Consider the following 17,567-nt stretch of genomic DNA (forward strand, 5'->3'; position numbering starts at 1 on the left):
ATTTTTAACCAATAAGGGAATTAAGGGTTATGGGGAGCGGGCGGGTAAGTGGAGCTGAGTCCACGGCCAGATCAGCCATGATCTTGTTGAATGGCGGAACAGGCTCGAGGGGCTAGATCTACTCCTGTTCCTAATTCTTATGTTCTTATGTAAAAATCTTAAAACCCTGAAGCAATTAAGTTCAAAGAACAATGTTATCTTTATAAAACAAATGCAATGTAATTTTTTTTTTAATCTTATAAAACCGCTGTCTGGAACATCTTTTATAGAACTTGCCACAAAAAAACGTAACGTTAAACACCAAAATATTTTTTTAGCACAGATGTAAAATAAGATTGATGCTGGAAATCTGAAATAAAAACAGAAATTACTGGAAATACTCAGCAGATCAGGCAGCATCTGTGGAAAGAGAAACAGAGTTAACATTTCAGGTCAATGATCCTTCATCAGAACTGGAAATAGTTCGAGATGTAACAGGTTTTAAGCCAGTATAGAGGCAGGGAAAGGGGGGAGGGGAAGAAAGAAAAAAAACAGAAGGTCTGTGATCGGGTGAAAGGTAGAAGTGATTAAATGACAAAAGTGATGATGATGCCAGGAGAAAGGAGATGATAATGGGACAAGTAAAGAAACAAAAGATGGGTCTAAAATGAGGAGTAAATGGGAATTTCAGAATCATCAGCAACAGCCGCCGTCCAATAAAATGGGGGGAGAGGTTATGATTGGAAATTGTTGAACTCAATGTTGAGTCCAGAAAGCTGTAAAGTGCCTAATAGAAAGATGAGGTGTTATTCCTCGAGTTTATATTGAGTTTCATTGGAATAGTGTACGAGGCCAAGGACAGAGAGGTCAGAGTGGGAGTGGGGTGGAGAATTAAAATTACAGGTGACTGGAAGCTTGGGGTCACGCTTGCGAACTGAATGGAGGTGTTCTGCACAGCAGTCACCCAATCTGCGTTTGGTCTCTCCAATGTAGAGGAGATTGCATTGTGGGCAGCGAATACAGTGCAGAGTAAGGTGAGGCTTAAATGCTTAACTGCTGGTGAAAAGCTAGGCAACAGCCCTATGAGTTGACTGCCCATAATTTTGTGAGGCCAGCTCACATACAGAATTATCCATAGTTGACTGGACAGCTAGCCTAATGGAGCACCACAAAATCATGCTGAAATTCAAAGGGATGTGGCCAATTAGATATAGATGGCGGGTGGGGGGATGGGTTAATTTTGAAAGCCATTCAACAGACTCAAAATCCATGTCATATTTTTGGCTTTTAATATGGAAGTAGTGGGGAGGGTTAGCCTGTTTGCACTCCAATGCATCCTTCCCAGAGGATGGCAGTGATTCATGCCTGGTAGGAAGTGGTGGCCAAGTGCAATGCTGCATATATTACCTTTTTTCTTAAAATGTATTAATTCAGGAGATGTGGGTGTCAATTGCAAAGTCTGCATTTTTTGCCCTTTCCACATTACCCTTGAGAAAGTGGTGTTGAGCTGCCTTCTTGAACTGCTGCAGTCTGCACGGAGCAGGTACTATCATGGTGCTATTAGGTAGGGAGTTCCAGGATTTTGACCCAGCGACTATGAAACAATGGCAACTTGGAAGAAGGGACTGAGTGTAACGTAGTCAAGTTTTCTGATGATACAAAGCTGGGAGGAAAAGCAATGTCTGAGGAGGACACAAAAAATCTGCAAAAGGTCACAGACAGGCTAAATGAGTGGGCAAAAATTTGGCAGATGGAATATAATGTTGGAAAGTGTGAGATCATGCACTTTGGCAAAAAAAATCAAAGAGCAAGTTATTATTTAAATGTAGAAAAATTGCAAAGTGCCACAGTACAGCGGGACCTGGGATACTTGTGCATGAAACACAAAAGGATAGTATGCAGGTACAGCATCATATTTTCTATCTGTTTCCTCATCCAGGAAGCTCTGGCTTTAGTTGCCCTGCCTTCCCCATCGTGGGAATGTATCTTGAATGTACCCAAACTATTTCCTCTTAAAGGCAGCCCATTGCTCGACTACAGTTTTGCCTGTCAATCTTTGATTCTTACCTGGGCCAGATCTGTTCTCATCCCAGTTAAACATTGGCATTCTCCCAGTTAAATATTTTTACTCGAGATTATTCCCTGTCCTTTTCCATATTTAATCTAAACCTTATGATACTATGATCACTGTTCCCTAAATGTTCATCTACTGACACTTATTCCACTTGACCCACCATCTCTTCTTCACCAGTGAGGTCTTTTTCTCCAGGTCAGGACTCTGCTCATAAATTCTGTGCCATCTTGTAAAAGCAGCAAAGTAGTCTCAAGATGTCAAAAGTGAAAGGGGCACATTTACAGTGACCAACTTGTGCCAATCTGTAGGACAGCCAGTAAACAACGATACATTATTGGTGATGCTACAACGATTAGAGGTGTGATGCCCATAATATGTTGTATTTTTGACTGTGTACCCTGCTGTGGTATGGGTGAGATGCTTTGGCAGAGCTGTAACTTTGCATGAGATTTGGCATCGGCGAACATGTTGACAGACAACACTTTGTAGCATGCACTCTTAGACTGTTTACTGATACATAGAAATATAGAAACATAGAAACATAGAAACATATAAAGTAGGTGCAGGGGTCGGCCATTCGGCCCTTCGAGCCTGCACCAACATTCAATATGATCATGGCTGACCATGCAACTTCAGTACACTATTCCTGCTTTCTCTCCATACCCCTTGATCCCTTTAGCCATAAGGGCCACATCTAACTCCCTTTTGAATATATCTAACAAACTGGCCTCAACAACTTTCTGTGGTAGAGAATTCCACAGGTTCACAATTCTCTGAGTGAAGAAGTTTCTCCTCATCTCGGTCCTAAATGGCTTACACCTTATCCTTAGACTGTGGCCCCTGGTTCTGGACTTCCCCAACATCGGGAACATTCTTCCTGCATCTAACCTGTCCAATCCCGTCAGAATTTTATAGGTTTCTATGAGATCCCCTCTCATTCTTCTAAATTACAGTGAATATAAAGCTAGTCAATCCAGTCTTTCTTCATATGTCAGTCCTGCCATCCCAGGAATCAGTCTGGTGAACCTTCGCTGCACTCCCTCAATAGCAAGAATGTCCTTCCTCAGATTAGGAGACCAAAACTGCACACAATATTCAAGGTGTGGTCTCACCAAGGCCCTGTACAAATGCAGTAAGCCCTCCTTGCTCCGATACTCAAATCCCCTCGCTATGAAGACCAGCATGCCATTTGCTTTCTTTACCGCCTGCTGTAGCTTAATGCCTACCTTCAATGACTGATGCACCATGACACCCAGGTCTCGTTGCACCTCCCCTTTTCCTAATCTGCCACCATTCAGATAATAATCTGCCTTCCTGTTTTTGCCACCAAAGTGGATAATATCACACTTATCCACATTATACTGCATCTGCCATGCATTTGCCCACTCAGCTAACCTGTCTAAGTTGCCCTGCAGCCTCCTAGCATCTTCCTCGCAACTCACACCGACACCCAGCTAAGTGTCATCTGCAAACTTGGAGATATTACATTCAATTCCTTCGTCTAAATCATTAATGTATATTGTAAATAGCTGGAGTCCCAGCACTGAACCCTGCGGCACCCCACTAGTCACTGCCTGCCATTCTGAAAAGGACCCGTTTATTCCCACTCTTTGCTTCCTGTCTACCAACCAGTTCTCTATCCACATCAATACATTACCCCCAAAACCATGTGCCTTAATTTTGCACACTAATCTCTTGTGTGGAACCTTGTCAAAAGCCTTTTGAAAATCCAAATACATCACATCCATTGATTCTCCCTTGTCCATTCTACTAGTTACATCCTCAAAAAACTCTCGAAGATTTGTCAAGCATGATTTCCCTTTCATAAATCCATGCTGACTTGGACCGATCCTGTCACTGCTTTCCAAATGCGCTGCTATTACATCTTTAAGAATTGATTCCAGCATTTTCCCCACCACCGATGTCAGGCTAACTTCCTGTTTTCTCTCCCTCCTTTTTTAAAAAGTGGTGTTACATTAGCTACCCTCCAGTCCATAGGAACTGAACCAGAGTCCATGGAATGTTGGAAAATGACCACCAATGCATCTTCTATTTCTAGGACCACTTCCTTAAGTACTCCGGGATGCAGACTATCAGGCCCTGGGGATTTAGTGGCCTTCAGTCCCTTCAATTTCCTCAACACCATTTCCTGACTTATAAGGATTTCCATCAGTTCCCCCTTCTCGCTAGACCCTCGGTCCCCTAGTATTTTTGGGAGGTTATTCGTGTCTTCCTTAGTGAAGACAGAACCCAAGTATTTGTTCAATTTCTCTGCCATTTCCTTGTTTCCCATGATGAACTCCCCTGATTCTGGCTGCAAAGGGCCTACATTAGTCTTTATTAATCTTTTTCTCTTCACATCACGGAGACATGGCTTCAGGGTGACCAAGGCTGCGAACTCAACATCCAAGGGTATTCAGCATTTAGGAAGGATAGACAGAAAGGAAAAGGAGGCGGGTGGCGTTGCTGGTTAAAGAGGAAATTAATGCAATAGTAAGGAGGGACATTAGCCTGGATGATGTGGAATCGGTATGGGTGGAGCTGCGGAATTCCAAAGGGCAGAAAACGCTAGTGGGAGTTGTGTACAGACCACCAAACAGTAGTAGTGAGGTTGGGGACAGCATCAAACAAGAAATTAGGGTGCATGCAATAAAGGTACAGCAGTTATCATGGGTGACTTTAATCTACACATTGATTGGGCTAACCAAACTGGCAGCAATGCGGTGGAGAAGGATTTCCTGGAGTGTATTAGGGATGGTTTGTCGACCAATATGTCAAGGAACCAGCGAGAGAGCTGGCCATCCTAGACTGGGTGATGTGTAATGAGAAGGGACTAATTAGCAATCTTGTTGTGCGAGGCCCCTTGGGGAAGAGTGACCATAATATGGTAGAATTCTTTATTAAGATGGAGCGTGACACAGTTAATTCGGAAACTAGGGTCCTGAACTTAAGGAAAGGTAACTTCGACGGTATGAGGCATCAACTGGCTCGAATAGACTGGCAAAGGATACTTAAAGGGTTGACGGATAAGCAATGGCAAACATTTAAGATCACATGGATGAACTTCAGCAATTGTACATCCCTGTCTGTAGTAAAAATAAAACGGGGACGGTTGGCAAGGGAAATTAAGGATAGTGTTAAAACCAAGGAAGAGGCAGATAATTTGGCTAGAAAAAGCAACAAACCTGAGGACTGGGAGAAATTTGGAATTCAACAGAGGAAGACTAAGGGTTTAATTAAGAGGGGGGAAATAGAGTATGAGAGGAAGCTTGCAGGGAACATAAAAACTGACTGCAAAAGCTTCTATAAATATGTGAAGAGAAAAAGATTAGTGAAGACAAACGTAGGTCCTTTGCGGTCAGATTCAGGTGAATTTATAATGGAGAACAAAGAAATGGCAGACCAATTGAACAAATACTTCGGTTCTGTCTTCACGAAGCAAGACACAAATAACCTTCTGAGTGTACCAGGGGACAGTAGGTCTTATGAGAAGGAGGAACTGAAGGATATCCTTATTAGGCGGGAAATTGTGTTAGGGAAATTGATGGGATTGAAGGTGGATAAATCCCCGGGGCCTGATAGTCTGCATCCCAGAGTACTTAAGGAAGTGGCCCTCAAAATAGTAGATGCATTGGTGATCATTTTCCAACAGTCTATTGACTCTGGATCAGTTCCTATGGACTGGAGGGTAACTAATGTAACACCACTTTTTAAAAAAGGGAGAGAGAAAACGGGAAATTATAGACCAGTTAGCCTGACATCAGTAGTGGGGAAAATGTTGGAATCAATCATTGAGGATGAAATAGCAGCGCATTTGGAAAGCAGTGACAGGATCGGACCAAGTCAGCACAGATTTATGAAAGGGAAATCATGCTTGACGAATCTTCTGGAATTTTTTGAGGACATAACTAGCAAAGCGGACAAGGGAGAGCCAGTGGATGTGGTGTATTTGGACTTTCAAAAGGCTTTTGACAAGGTCCAGCACAAGAGATTGGTGTGCAAAATCAAAGCGCATGGTATTGGGGGTAATGTACTGACGTGGACAGAGAACTGGTTGGCAGACAGAAAGCAGAGAGTCGGGATAAAGTTTGCGGATGACACTAAACTGGGTGGCGGTGTAAGCTGTGAGGAGGAGGCTAAGAGGCTGCAGGGTGACTTGGACAGGTTAGGTGAGTGGGCCAATGCATGGCAGATGCAGTATAATGTGGATAAATGTGAGGTTATCCACTTTGGGGACAAAAACACGAAGGCAGAATATTATCTGGATGGCGGCAGATTAGGAAAACGGGAGGTGCAACGAGACCTGGGTATCATGGTTCATCAGTCACTGAAAGTGGGCATGCAGGTACAGCAGGCAGTGAAGAAGGCAAATGGTATGTTGGCGTTCATAGCAAGGGGATTTGAGTACAGGAGCAGGGAGGTCTTACTTCAGTTGTACAGGGTCTTAGTGAGGCCTCACCTGGAATATTGTGTACAGTTTTGGTCTCCGAATCTGAGGAAGGACGTTCTTGCTATTGAGGGAGTACAGTGAAGGTTCACCAGACTGATTCCAGGGATGGCTGGACTGTCATATGAAGAGAGACTGGATCAACTGGGCCTTTATTCACTGGAGTTTAGAAGGATGAGAGGGGATCTCATAGAAACATATAAGATTCTGACAGGACTGGACAGGTTAGATGCGGGAAGAATGTTCCCGATGTTGGGGAAGTCCAGAACCAGGGGACACAGTCTTAGGATAAGAGGTAGGCCATTTAGGACTGAGATGAGGAGAAACTTCATCACTCAGAGAGTTGTTAACCTATGGAATTCCCTGCCGTAGAGAGTTGTTGATGCCAGTTCATTGGATATATTCAAGAGGGAGTTAGATATGGCCCTTACTGCTAAGGGGATCAAGGGGTATGGAGAGAAAGCAGGAAAGGGGTACTGAGGGAATGATCAGCCATGATCTTATAGAATGGTGGTGCAGGCTCGAAGGGCCGAATTGTCTACTCCTGCACCTATTTTCTATGTTTCTATATCTATAGAAGCTTTTGCAGTCAGTTTTTATGTTCCCTGCAAGCTTACTCTCATACTCTACTTTCCCCCTCCGAATGAAACCCTTAGCCCTCCCTCTGCTGAATTCCAAGTTTCTCCCAGCACTCAGGTGTGCTGCTTTTTCTGGCCAATTTATATGCCTCTTCCTTTGATTTAACACTTTCCCTATTTTCCCTTGTTAGCCACAGTTGAGCCACATTTCCCCTTTTTATTCTTACACCACACAGGGATGTACAATTGTTGTAGTTCATCCATGTGATATTTAAATGTCTGCATTTGCCTATCCACCGTCAACCCTTTAAGTATCATTCTCCAGTCTATCCTAGCCAATTCACGTCTCATAGCGTCAAAGTTTCCTTTCCTTAAGTTCAGGACCCTCATCTTTGAATTAACTGTGTCCCTCTCCATCTTAATGAAGAATTCTACTGTATTATGGTCACTCTTCCCCAAGGGGCCCCGCATGACCAGATTGCTAATTAATCCTCTCTCGTTACACAAGACCCAGTCTAGGATGGCCTGATCTCTAGTTGGTTCCTTGACATATTGGTCTCGAAAACCATCCTTTATACACTCCAGGAAATTCTCTTCCACAGTACTGCTACCAATTTGGTTAGCCCAATCAATATGCAGATTAAAGTCACCCATGATAACTGCTGTACCCTTATTGCACGCATCCCTCATTTCCTGTTTGATGCCCTCCCCAACCTCCCTACTACTGTTTGGTGGTCTGTACACAACTCCCACCAACGTTTTCTGCCCATTGGTGTTTCGCAGCTCTACCCATATAGATTCCACATCATCCAAGCTAATGTCCTTCCTTACTATTGCGTTAATCTCCTCTTTAACCAGTAATGCTACCTCCTTTTCCTTCCTGTTTGTCCTTCCTGAATATTGAATACCCCTGAATGTTGAGTTTCCAGCCTTGGTTACCTTGGAGCCATGTCTCCGTCATCCCAATTACATCATATCCATTTACAGCTATCTGTGCAATCAATTCATCCACCTTATTACGAATGCTCCTCGCATTGAGACTCAGAGCCTTCAGGCTTGTTTTTTTAACACGCTTTGTCCTTTTGGAATTATGTTGTAATGTGGCCCTTTTTGATTTTTGTCCTTGATTTCTCTGCCCTCCACTCTGGCTTTTTTCCTTCCTACCTTTTGCTTTGCCCCCTTTTTACTTCCCTCTGCCTCCCTGCATAGATTCCCATCCCCCTGCCTTTTTAGTTTAAACTCTCCCCAACAGCACTAGCAAACACTCGACCGTCCGGTTTGTACTGGTCCCACCTCTCCCAGAAACAATGTCCCGGGAATTTGAATCCCTCCCCCTTGCACCATTCCTCAAGCCACGTATTCATCTGAGCTATCCTGCAATTCCTACTCTGACTAGCACGTGGCATTGGTAGCAATCCTGAGATTACTATCTTTGAGGTCCTACTTTTTAATTTAACTCCTAGCTCCCTAAATTCAGCTTGTCGGACCTCATCCCGCTTTTTACCTATATCATTGGTACCTATATGTACCACGACAGCTGGCTGTTCACTCTCCCCCTCCAGAATGCGCTGCAGCCACTCCAAGACATCCTTGACCCTTTTCCCAGGGAGGCAACATACCATCCTGGAGTCTCATTTGCGGCCGCAGAAATGCCTATCTTTACAATAGAATCCCTTATCGTTACAGCTCTCCCACTCTTTTTCCTGCCCTCCTGTGCAACAGAGCCACCCCTGGTGCCATGGACTTGGCTGCTGCTGCCTTCCCCTGATGAGCCATCTCCCCCAACAATACCTAAGGTGGTGTATCTGTTTTGGAGGGAGATGATCGCAGGGGACCCCTGCACTACCTTCCTTCCACTGCTCTGCCTGATAGTCACCCATTCCCTATCTGGCTGTGTAAGCTTTACCTGCGGCGTGACCAACTCACTAACTGTGCTATTCACGACATCCTCAACATCGCGGATCCTCCAGAGTGAATCCATGCACAGCTCTAATGCCGCAATGCAGTCTGTCAGGAGCTGCAGCTGGATACACTTCCTGCACATGTAGTTGTCAGGGACACTGGAAGCATCCCTGACTTCCCATATAGCACAGGAGGTGCATGACATGGGTCTGGGCTCTCCTGCCATGGCTTAACCCTTAAATTAACTGAATTGATAACAATGCCAAAGGTTTCTTACTGATCAGAAAAGAAAAAGTAAACCATTAAATACTCACCAACCCACCAGCCAATCACTTACCCTCTTGACTGTGACGTCACACTTCGATTTATTTTTACTTCTTTGTTTACTTTCTACCCCTGCACCAGCTGGCCTCTTCCGACTGCTGGGCCCCCTTTTATGGGCCTCGCTGCTTCCGACCTGCTCCGCTCCTCTGACTTTCCGGCTCCCGCTCTTTTTAAACTGCTCCTCCGACTCTCCGGCTCCCGCTCTTTTTAAACTGCTCGCTCCTCCGACTCTGGCCTGGCTGGCTGAGCCAGATTGTCTCAGGGTCCTCCCGCCTCTCTGTCGTTGTGCCGGGGCTGTGGGTGCAGGTCCCAGGGTCTGAGTCTGTCTCCCAATCTGTTGACATGACCTCAAGCTGCAGTGGAAGTTTTACCTGCGGTGTGACTGGTGTGATACGTGGTACATTTGAGTAATTTTACGTGCCAGATTATTTGAAGTGTGCAATCATCTTCTAGATTTGTTTTCAGACACTTCAGTAATCCTGGACTAATATTGGACGAGTAATTCAGAGGCCTGGATTAATAATCAGGAGAAGGTGTAAAGATAAACCCAGCAACAACAGGCCAGTCAGTTTAACCTCAGTAGTGGGGAAGCTTTTAGAAACAGTAATCAGGGACAAAGTTAACCGTCACTTGGATAGGAATGGATTAATTAAGGAAAGTCAGCATGGATGTGTGTTTAACCAACTTGATCGAGTTTTTTGATGAGGTAACAGAGAGGGTTGATGAGGGTAATACGGTTGACATAGTGCACATGAATTTCCAAAAGGTGTTCGACAAAGTGCCACATAATAGGCTTGACAGCAAAATTGAAGCCGACGGAATAAAAGGGACAGTGGCAGCCTGGATACGAAATTGGCTAAGTGACAGGAAACAGAGTCGTGGTGAACTGGAGGAAGGTATACAGTGTTAATCCCCAGGGGTCGGTACTAGGACCACTGCTTTTCTTGATATATATTCATCAGAGGCAGTCCCTCGGGATCGAGGAAGACTTGCTTCCACTCCTGAAGTGAGCTCTTTGGTGGCTGAACAGTCCAATATGAGAGTCACAGACTCCGTCACAGGTGGGACAGATAGTCGTTGAGGGAAGGGGTGGGTGGGACGGGTTTGCCACACGCTCTTTCCGCTGCCTGCGCTTGATTTCTGCATGCTCTCGGCATTGAAACTCGAGGTGGTCAGCGCCCTCTTGGATGCACTTCCTCCGCTTAGGGCGGTCTTGGGCCAGGGACTCCCAGGTGTCAGTGGGGATGTTGCACTTTATCAGGGAGGCTTTGAGGGTGTCCTTGTAGCGTTTCCGCTGCCCACCTTTGGCTCGTTTGCCGTGAAGGAGCTCCAAGTAGAGCACTTGCTTTGGGAGTCTCGTGTCTGGCATGCGGCCGACGTGGCCTGCCCAGCGTGTGGTCGAGCTGATGTTGCTGCGCCTGTCCTCCCAGGGGATTTGCAGGATCTTGCGGAGACATTGTTGGTGGTATTTCTCCAGCAACTTGAGGTGTCTACTGTACATGGTCCATGTCTCTGAGCCATACAGGAGGGCAGGTATTACTACAGCCCTGCAGACCATGAGCTTGGTGGCAGTTTTGAGGGCCTGGTCTTCAAACACTCTTTTCCTCAGGCGGTTGAAGACTGCACTGGTGCACTGGAGGCGGTGTTGGATCTCGTCGTCGATGCCTGCTCTTATTGATAGGAGGCTCCATATATGGGAAGTGGTCCATAGTGTCCAGGGCCGCACCGTGGATCTTGATGACTGGGGGGCAGTGCTGTGCGGTGAGGACAGGCTGGTGGAGGACCTTTGTCTTGCGGATGTTTAGCGTAAGGCCCATGCTTTCGTATGCCTCAATAAATATGTCGACTGTGTCCTGGAGTTCAGCCTCCGTATGTGCGCAGACGCAGGCGTCATCCACGTACTGTAGCTCGACGACAGAGGTTGGGGTGGTCTTGGATCTAACCTGGAGATGGCGAAGGTTGAACAGATTCCCACTGGTTCTGTAGTTTAGTTCCACTCCAGCGGGGAGCTTGTTGACTGTGAGGTGGAGCATGGCACGAGAAAGATTGAGAAGAGGGTTGGGGCGATAACGCAGCCGTGTTTGATCCCGGTCCGGACGTGATATATATTAATGATATATATTAATGACTTGGATATGGCTGTATGGGGCACAATTTCAAAATTTGCAGATGACAGAAAACTTGGAAGTATAGTGAACAGTCAGGAGGGGAGTGATAGAAATCGGGAAGACATAGATAGGTAGGTGAAATGGGCAGATACATGGCGGATGAAATTTAATACAGAAAAGTGTGAAGTGATGCATGTTGGTCGAAAGAATGATATAAACTAAATGGTACAATCCTAAAGGGGGTGCACGAACAAAGAGACCTTGTGTGCATAAATCATTGATGGTGGCAGGGCAGGTTTAGAAAGCAGTTAAAAAGGCTTACGGGGTCCTGGGCTTCATAAATAGAGGTAGAGAGTACAAAAGTGTGGAAATTATGACGAACCTATATAAAACACTGGTTCAGCCCCAACTGGAGTAGCGTGTCCAATTCTGGACACCACTCTTTAGGAAGGATGTGAAGGCCTTAAACAGTGCAGAAAAGATTTACGAGAAAGATTCCATGAATGAAGGACTTCAGTTATGTTGATAGACTGGAGAAGCTGGGGTTGTTCTCCTTGAAGCAGAGAAGATTGAGAGGAGATTTGATGGAGGGGTTCAAAATTATGGGGAGTCTCGACAGAGTAGATACAGAGAAACTGTTCCCATTGACAGAAGGGTCAAGAACCAGAGGACATAGATTTAAGGTGATTGGCAGAAGAACCAAAGGCAATGCAAGAAAAATCTTTTTTATGTAGTGAGTGGCTAAGATCTGGAATACGCTGCCTTGGGTGGTGGAGGCAGACTCAATTTTATCTTTCAAAAGCGAGTTGGATAAGTATCTGAATGAAAAAAAAATTGCAGGGTTACGGGGAATGTGCAGGGGAGTGGGACTAGCTGAGAGTCAGCAAGGGCAGACATTGACGACGAGATTTAACACTGCCTCCAGTGCGCCAGTGCAGCCTTCGGCCACCTGAGGAAAAGAGTGTTTGAAAACCAGGCCCTCAAATCTGCCACCAAGCTCATGGTCTACAGGGCTGTAGAAATACCCGCCCTCCTGTATGGCTCAGAAACATGGACCATGTACAGTAGACACCTCAAGTTGCTGGAGAAATACCACCAATGTTGTCTCCGCAAGATCCTACAAATCCCCTGGGAGGACAGACACATCAACATCAGCGTCCTCGACCAGACCAACATCTCCAGCATTGAAGCACTGACCACACTTGATCAGCTCCGCTGGGCAGGCCACATCGTTCGCATGCCAGACACGAGACTCCCAAAGCAAGCGCTCTACTTGGAACTTCTTCACGGCAAACAAGCCAAAGGTGGGCAGAGGAAACGTTACAAGGACACCCTCAAAGCCTCCCTGATAAAGTGCAACATCCCCACTGACACCTGGGAGTCCTTGGCCAAAGACCGCCCTAAATGGAGGCAGTGCATCCGGGAGGGCGCTGAGAACCTCGAGTCTCATCGCCGAGAGCATGCAGAAATCAAGTGCATGCAGCGGAAAGAGTGTGTGGCAAACCAGTCCCAGCCACCCTTACCCTCAATGTGACAGAGACTGTGATTCTCGTATTAAACTGTTCAGCCACCTGAGGACTCATTTTAAGAATGGAAGCAAGTCTTCCTCGATTCCGAGGGACTGCCTATGATGATGAATACCATATTGAATGCAGATGGACCTCCTTCTTATCATTCTTCTGCAACACCTTGTCTCTTTAAGCTCCTCAAGGATGAGCAGAATACCATTCATAAAAAATTAGGGTGCTAAATTAGTTTTAAGCTCCTTGAAATGCTGTGATTTAATATAGAACACCAAACCAAAAAAAAAAACATTTAAAATATTTTTTGAAGTCTTACTGAGACACTTGTATACCATCAGAAAGACCAGTCAGGGATCCAAACACAGTCCAGGAGTTAAAAAAATGAGTTATATGATCCCCGCGCAGAGCAACCGTAAGGCCGACTCTCAGGACTTTCTGACACCCCTTGCTATCTCGTATCACCTACACACAAGCACCACCAGAAAAACCAATCATAGCATAAGCCCTTAAAACAAGTTTATTTGTCAAAAAAAATTTAATCCAAATTTGATTAACCTTTATTACTTTCTAGGCCTTTCTCTCTTTAAATAAATAAACCAACCAACCAGCTAGGGAGTTGATTCACTATCCAAAGCAGTTCCCATCTCTCTCCAGTTTGTCTTTGGGGCTGATGGAGTGGAAGATATACTTATGGGGCTTTCTGAAGCTGTCACTGTTCTGTGTACTGCCGAGGATAGACAGGTCAGGCAGCAGATGGGCTGGAACACAGCTGCAAAATGATCAGTTTGACATTTTAAGTTGTAGCTCTGGCAGGTGTTTCACCATGAAAAAATTAATTGAACTACAATAATAAAGAAAGCCAAATGATTTCCCATGGCCTTGCAAATGGATAGTCAAGGCCAATATGAATTTTTCAGGTCAAGCCGGCTTAGATGATGAGGAATAAAGGAACCAATGCCGGGAAGGGGGAGAAGCATGCAAATAGGAGTGGGGGCGAGGGGGCTGTTGAAGAGGGAATGCTTATGGGGATGGAGAAGACCGTTGGAGAAGAGGCAGAGGATTGCAGAAGTGATGGGGACATAACAGGGTGAAGTAGAAATAGGGACTGGAAAAGGAGAGGGGCAGAGTGCTGAGGAAGAAGAATTCAGCTCAGTGGAATAGCTGGATTGAGACACAGGGCAGTCAGCCAATGAGGATAAATACAGTCAGTGGTGAGGAGGGGGGGTGGGGAATGGGGTGACTGCATTATATAGACTGAAAATGCAATTGAGGGGAGGGGGTTTGTGCAAAAGCGCAGCATATGCCGGGGAGCCACAGCCAGTGGGGGGGGGGGTTGGTGAAAATGGATTGGCAGCCAGTGGGTGGGTTAGAATAGGAAACATAGAAACATAGAAAATAGGTGCAGGAGTAGGCCATTCGGCCCCTCGAGCCGGCACTGCCATTCAATAAGATCATGGCTGATCATTCCCTCAATACCCCTTTCCTGCTTTCTCTCCATACCCCTTGATCCCCTTAGCCGTAAGGGCCATATCTAACTCCCTCTTGAATATATCCAATGAACTGGCATCAACAACTCTCTGCGGCAGGGAATTCCACAGGTTAACAACTCTCAGTGAAGAAATTTCTCCTCATCTCAGTCCTAAATGGCCTACCCCTTATCCTAAGACAATGTCCCCTGGTTCTGGACTTCCCCAACGTTGGGAACCTTCTTCCCGCATCTAACCTGTCCAGTCCCGTCAGAATCTTATACGTTTCTCTGAGATCCCCTCTCATCCTTCTAAACTCCAGTGAATAGAGGCCCAGTTGATACAGTCTCTCCGCATATGACAGTCCAGCCATCCCTGGAATCAGTCTGCACTCCCTCAATAGCAAGAACATCCTTCCTCAGATTAGGAGACCAAAACTGAACACAATATTCCAGGTGAGGCCTCACTAAGGCCCTGTACAACTGCAGCGAGACCTCCCTGCTCCTATACTCAAATCCCCTAGTTATGAAGGCCAACATACCATTTGCCTTCTTCAGCGCCTGCTGTACCTGCATGCCCACTTTCAGTGACTGATGAACCATGTGACACCCAGGTCTCATTGCACCTCCCCTTTTCCTAATCTGCCGCCATTCAGATAATGTTCTGCCTTCGTGTTTTTGCCCCCAAAATGGATAACCTCACATTTATCCACATTATACCGCATCTGCCATGCATTTGCCCACTCACCTAACCTATCCAAGTCACTGCAGCCTCTTAGTATCCTTCTCACAGTTAAGAGCTGGGGTCCCAGCACTGAGCCCTGCGGCACTCCACTAGTCACTGCCTGCCATTCTGAAAAGGACCCGTTTATCCCGACTCTCTGCTTCCTGTCTGCCAACAAGTTCTCTATCCAAGTCAGTATATTACCCCCAATACCATGCGCTTTGATTTTGCACACCAATCTCTTGTGCGGGACCTTGTCAAAAGTCTTTTGAAAGTCCAAATACACCACATCCACTGGTTCTCCCTTGTCCACTCTACTAGTTACATCCTCAAAAAATTCCAGAAGATTCATCAAGCATGATTTCCCTTTCATAAATCCATGCTGAGTTGGTCCGATCCTGTCCTTCTTTCCAAATGCGCTGCTATTTCATCCTTAATGATTGATTCCAACATTTTCCCCACTACTGATGTCAGGCTAACCAGTCTATAATTACTCGTTTTCTCTCTCCCTCCTTTTTTAAAAAGTGGTGTTTCATTAGCTACCCTCCAGTCCATAGGGACTGATCCAGAGTCGACAGACTGTTGGAAAATGATCACCAATGCATCCACTATTTCTAGGGCCACTTCCTTAAGTACTCTGGGATGCAGACCATCAGGCCCCGGGGATTTATCGGTCTTCAATCCCATCAACTTCCCCAATACAATTTCCTGCCTAATAAGGATATCCTTCAGTTCCTCCTTCTCACTGTCCCCTAGTACATTCGGAAGGTTATTTGTGTCTTCCTTCGTGAAGACAGAACCGAAGTATTTGTTCAATTGGTTCAGTTGGAAATACAGCCATTACTCTGCAGGAATCGAAGGGATCAAAATCTTGATCATTGGGAATGATATTGACAAAATCTTGCTCAATGGTGAGGAGAGGATCTATTTAGTTCTACATAAGAATATAAGAATTAGGAACAGGAATAGGAAGGATATACTAGCTTTGGAGGGGGTACAGAGACAATTCACTAGGCTGATTCCGGAGATGAGGGGGTTACCTTATGATGATAGATTGAGTAGACTGGGTCTTTACTTGTTGGAGTTCAGAAGGATGAGGGGTGATCTTATAGAAACATTTAAAATAATGAAAGGGATAGACAAGATAGAGGCAGAGAGGTTGTTTCCACTGGTCGGGGAGACTAGAACTAGGGGGCACAGCCTCAAAATCCGGGGGAGCCAATTTAAACCGAGTTGAGAAGGAATTTCTTCTCCCAGAGGGTTGTGAATCTGTGGAATTCTCTGCCCAAGGAAGCAGTTGAGGCTAGCTCATTGAATGTATTCAATTCACAGATAGATAGATGTTTAACCAATAAGGGAATTAAGAGTTATGGGGAGCGGGCGGGTAAGTGGAGCTGAGTCCACGGCCAGATCAGCCATGATCTTTTTGAATGGCGGAGCAGGCTCGAGGGGCTTGATGGCCTATTCCTGTTCCTAATTCTTATGTTCTTATGTTCAAACTAAATTTTCTTCCCGAGATAGAAGTGCATAAGTAATTTGTAGTTAAAAAATTTAGCTTATAAGTTCAGTCTTTGAACAATGTTGCGTACACAGAAATAAGGTTAACTTAGATTTTATGTTTCCAGTCAGTCTTACTCTCACCTGGTCTTTGCTAAAAGTTACCATTCCTTGATATGCAGCATCTGCAGTGGCAAAGATGTGTGGTGGGTTTGAGCAACGCTTGACTCCATGATAAAGCTTAGAAAACTGTATTAAAATATTGAGCAATATTAGTCATACATACATCTGAAAAATTATTGCACAATGATTAATGCCGTTCATATGACTTATACATTCCATACTGCCTCTATGACGCATACATTACCCCATTTGTATTATTTGCTTTTCATAAACAGTGACTGTAGCTTAACTTATTTCATTGTTTGTGAGTGCTTTGGGATATTTCTATGAGATGTGATAAAGTGCTAAACAAATCTAACTTCTTTATATTTTAGATGCACACATTTTTATATCCTGTGCTAATATTTCTATCTTCTTCTGAAGCCATTGACTACTTGCTAATGTACAGCACCAAGGGTACCAGCACATTCCCCATGTGCCATTACTCACATACCAGCTCAACTGTGACTGTCAGCATATTACTTGACAGTAGAGTCACCACAGCCAAGCTCAATCTTATCAGCATCTGCTGTTCACAAATATTCACTTCAAGTATGGACAGTGATTAGGAACAGAAATCCTGACTAATTACCCCTATCTATAAACCAAACAACTGTAACACCCCTACCACCATCTCTGCTAAGATCAGCTTGCTAATTAGAGATTGGGGCCACAATTTCACCGACCGAGGCGGGCTAAGTGCAGCCAAGATAGATGGCGGACTGCGACCCTGCTCCTGGCTCCATCATGCTCTGTTGAAGTGATTTTGCCCTAATTGAGCTTG

General features: G+C 45.2%; 1 protein-coding gene across 1 annotated transcript in view; it reads right to left on the reverse strand.

Annotated features, from left to right (window-relative positions):
• The window catches only part of myo3b (myosin IIIB), an 839,677-nt gene that overhangs the window by 634,290 nt on the left and 187,820 nt on the right, over window positions 1-17,567 (reverse strand). The window contains exon 11 of the mRNA XM_070874695.1: window positions 16,766-16,870. Coding sequence (XP_070730796.1) covers window positions 16,766-16,870 — 105 coding nt within the window. The remainder of the gene's footprint in view (window positions 1-16,765; window positions 16,871-17,567) is intronic.

This window comes from Pristiophorus japonicus, chromosome 3, assembly GCF_044704955.1.
Source record: "Pristiophorus japonicus isolate sPriJap1 chromosome 3, sPriJap1.hap1, whole genome shotgun sequence".
NCBI classification, from domain to species: Eukaryota; Metazoa; Chordata; class Chondrichthyes; family Pristiophoridae; genus Pristiophorus; species Pristiophorus japonicus.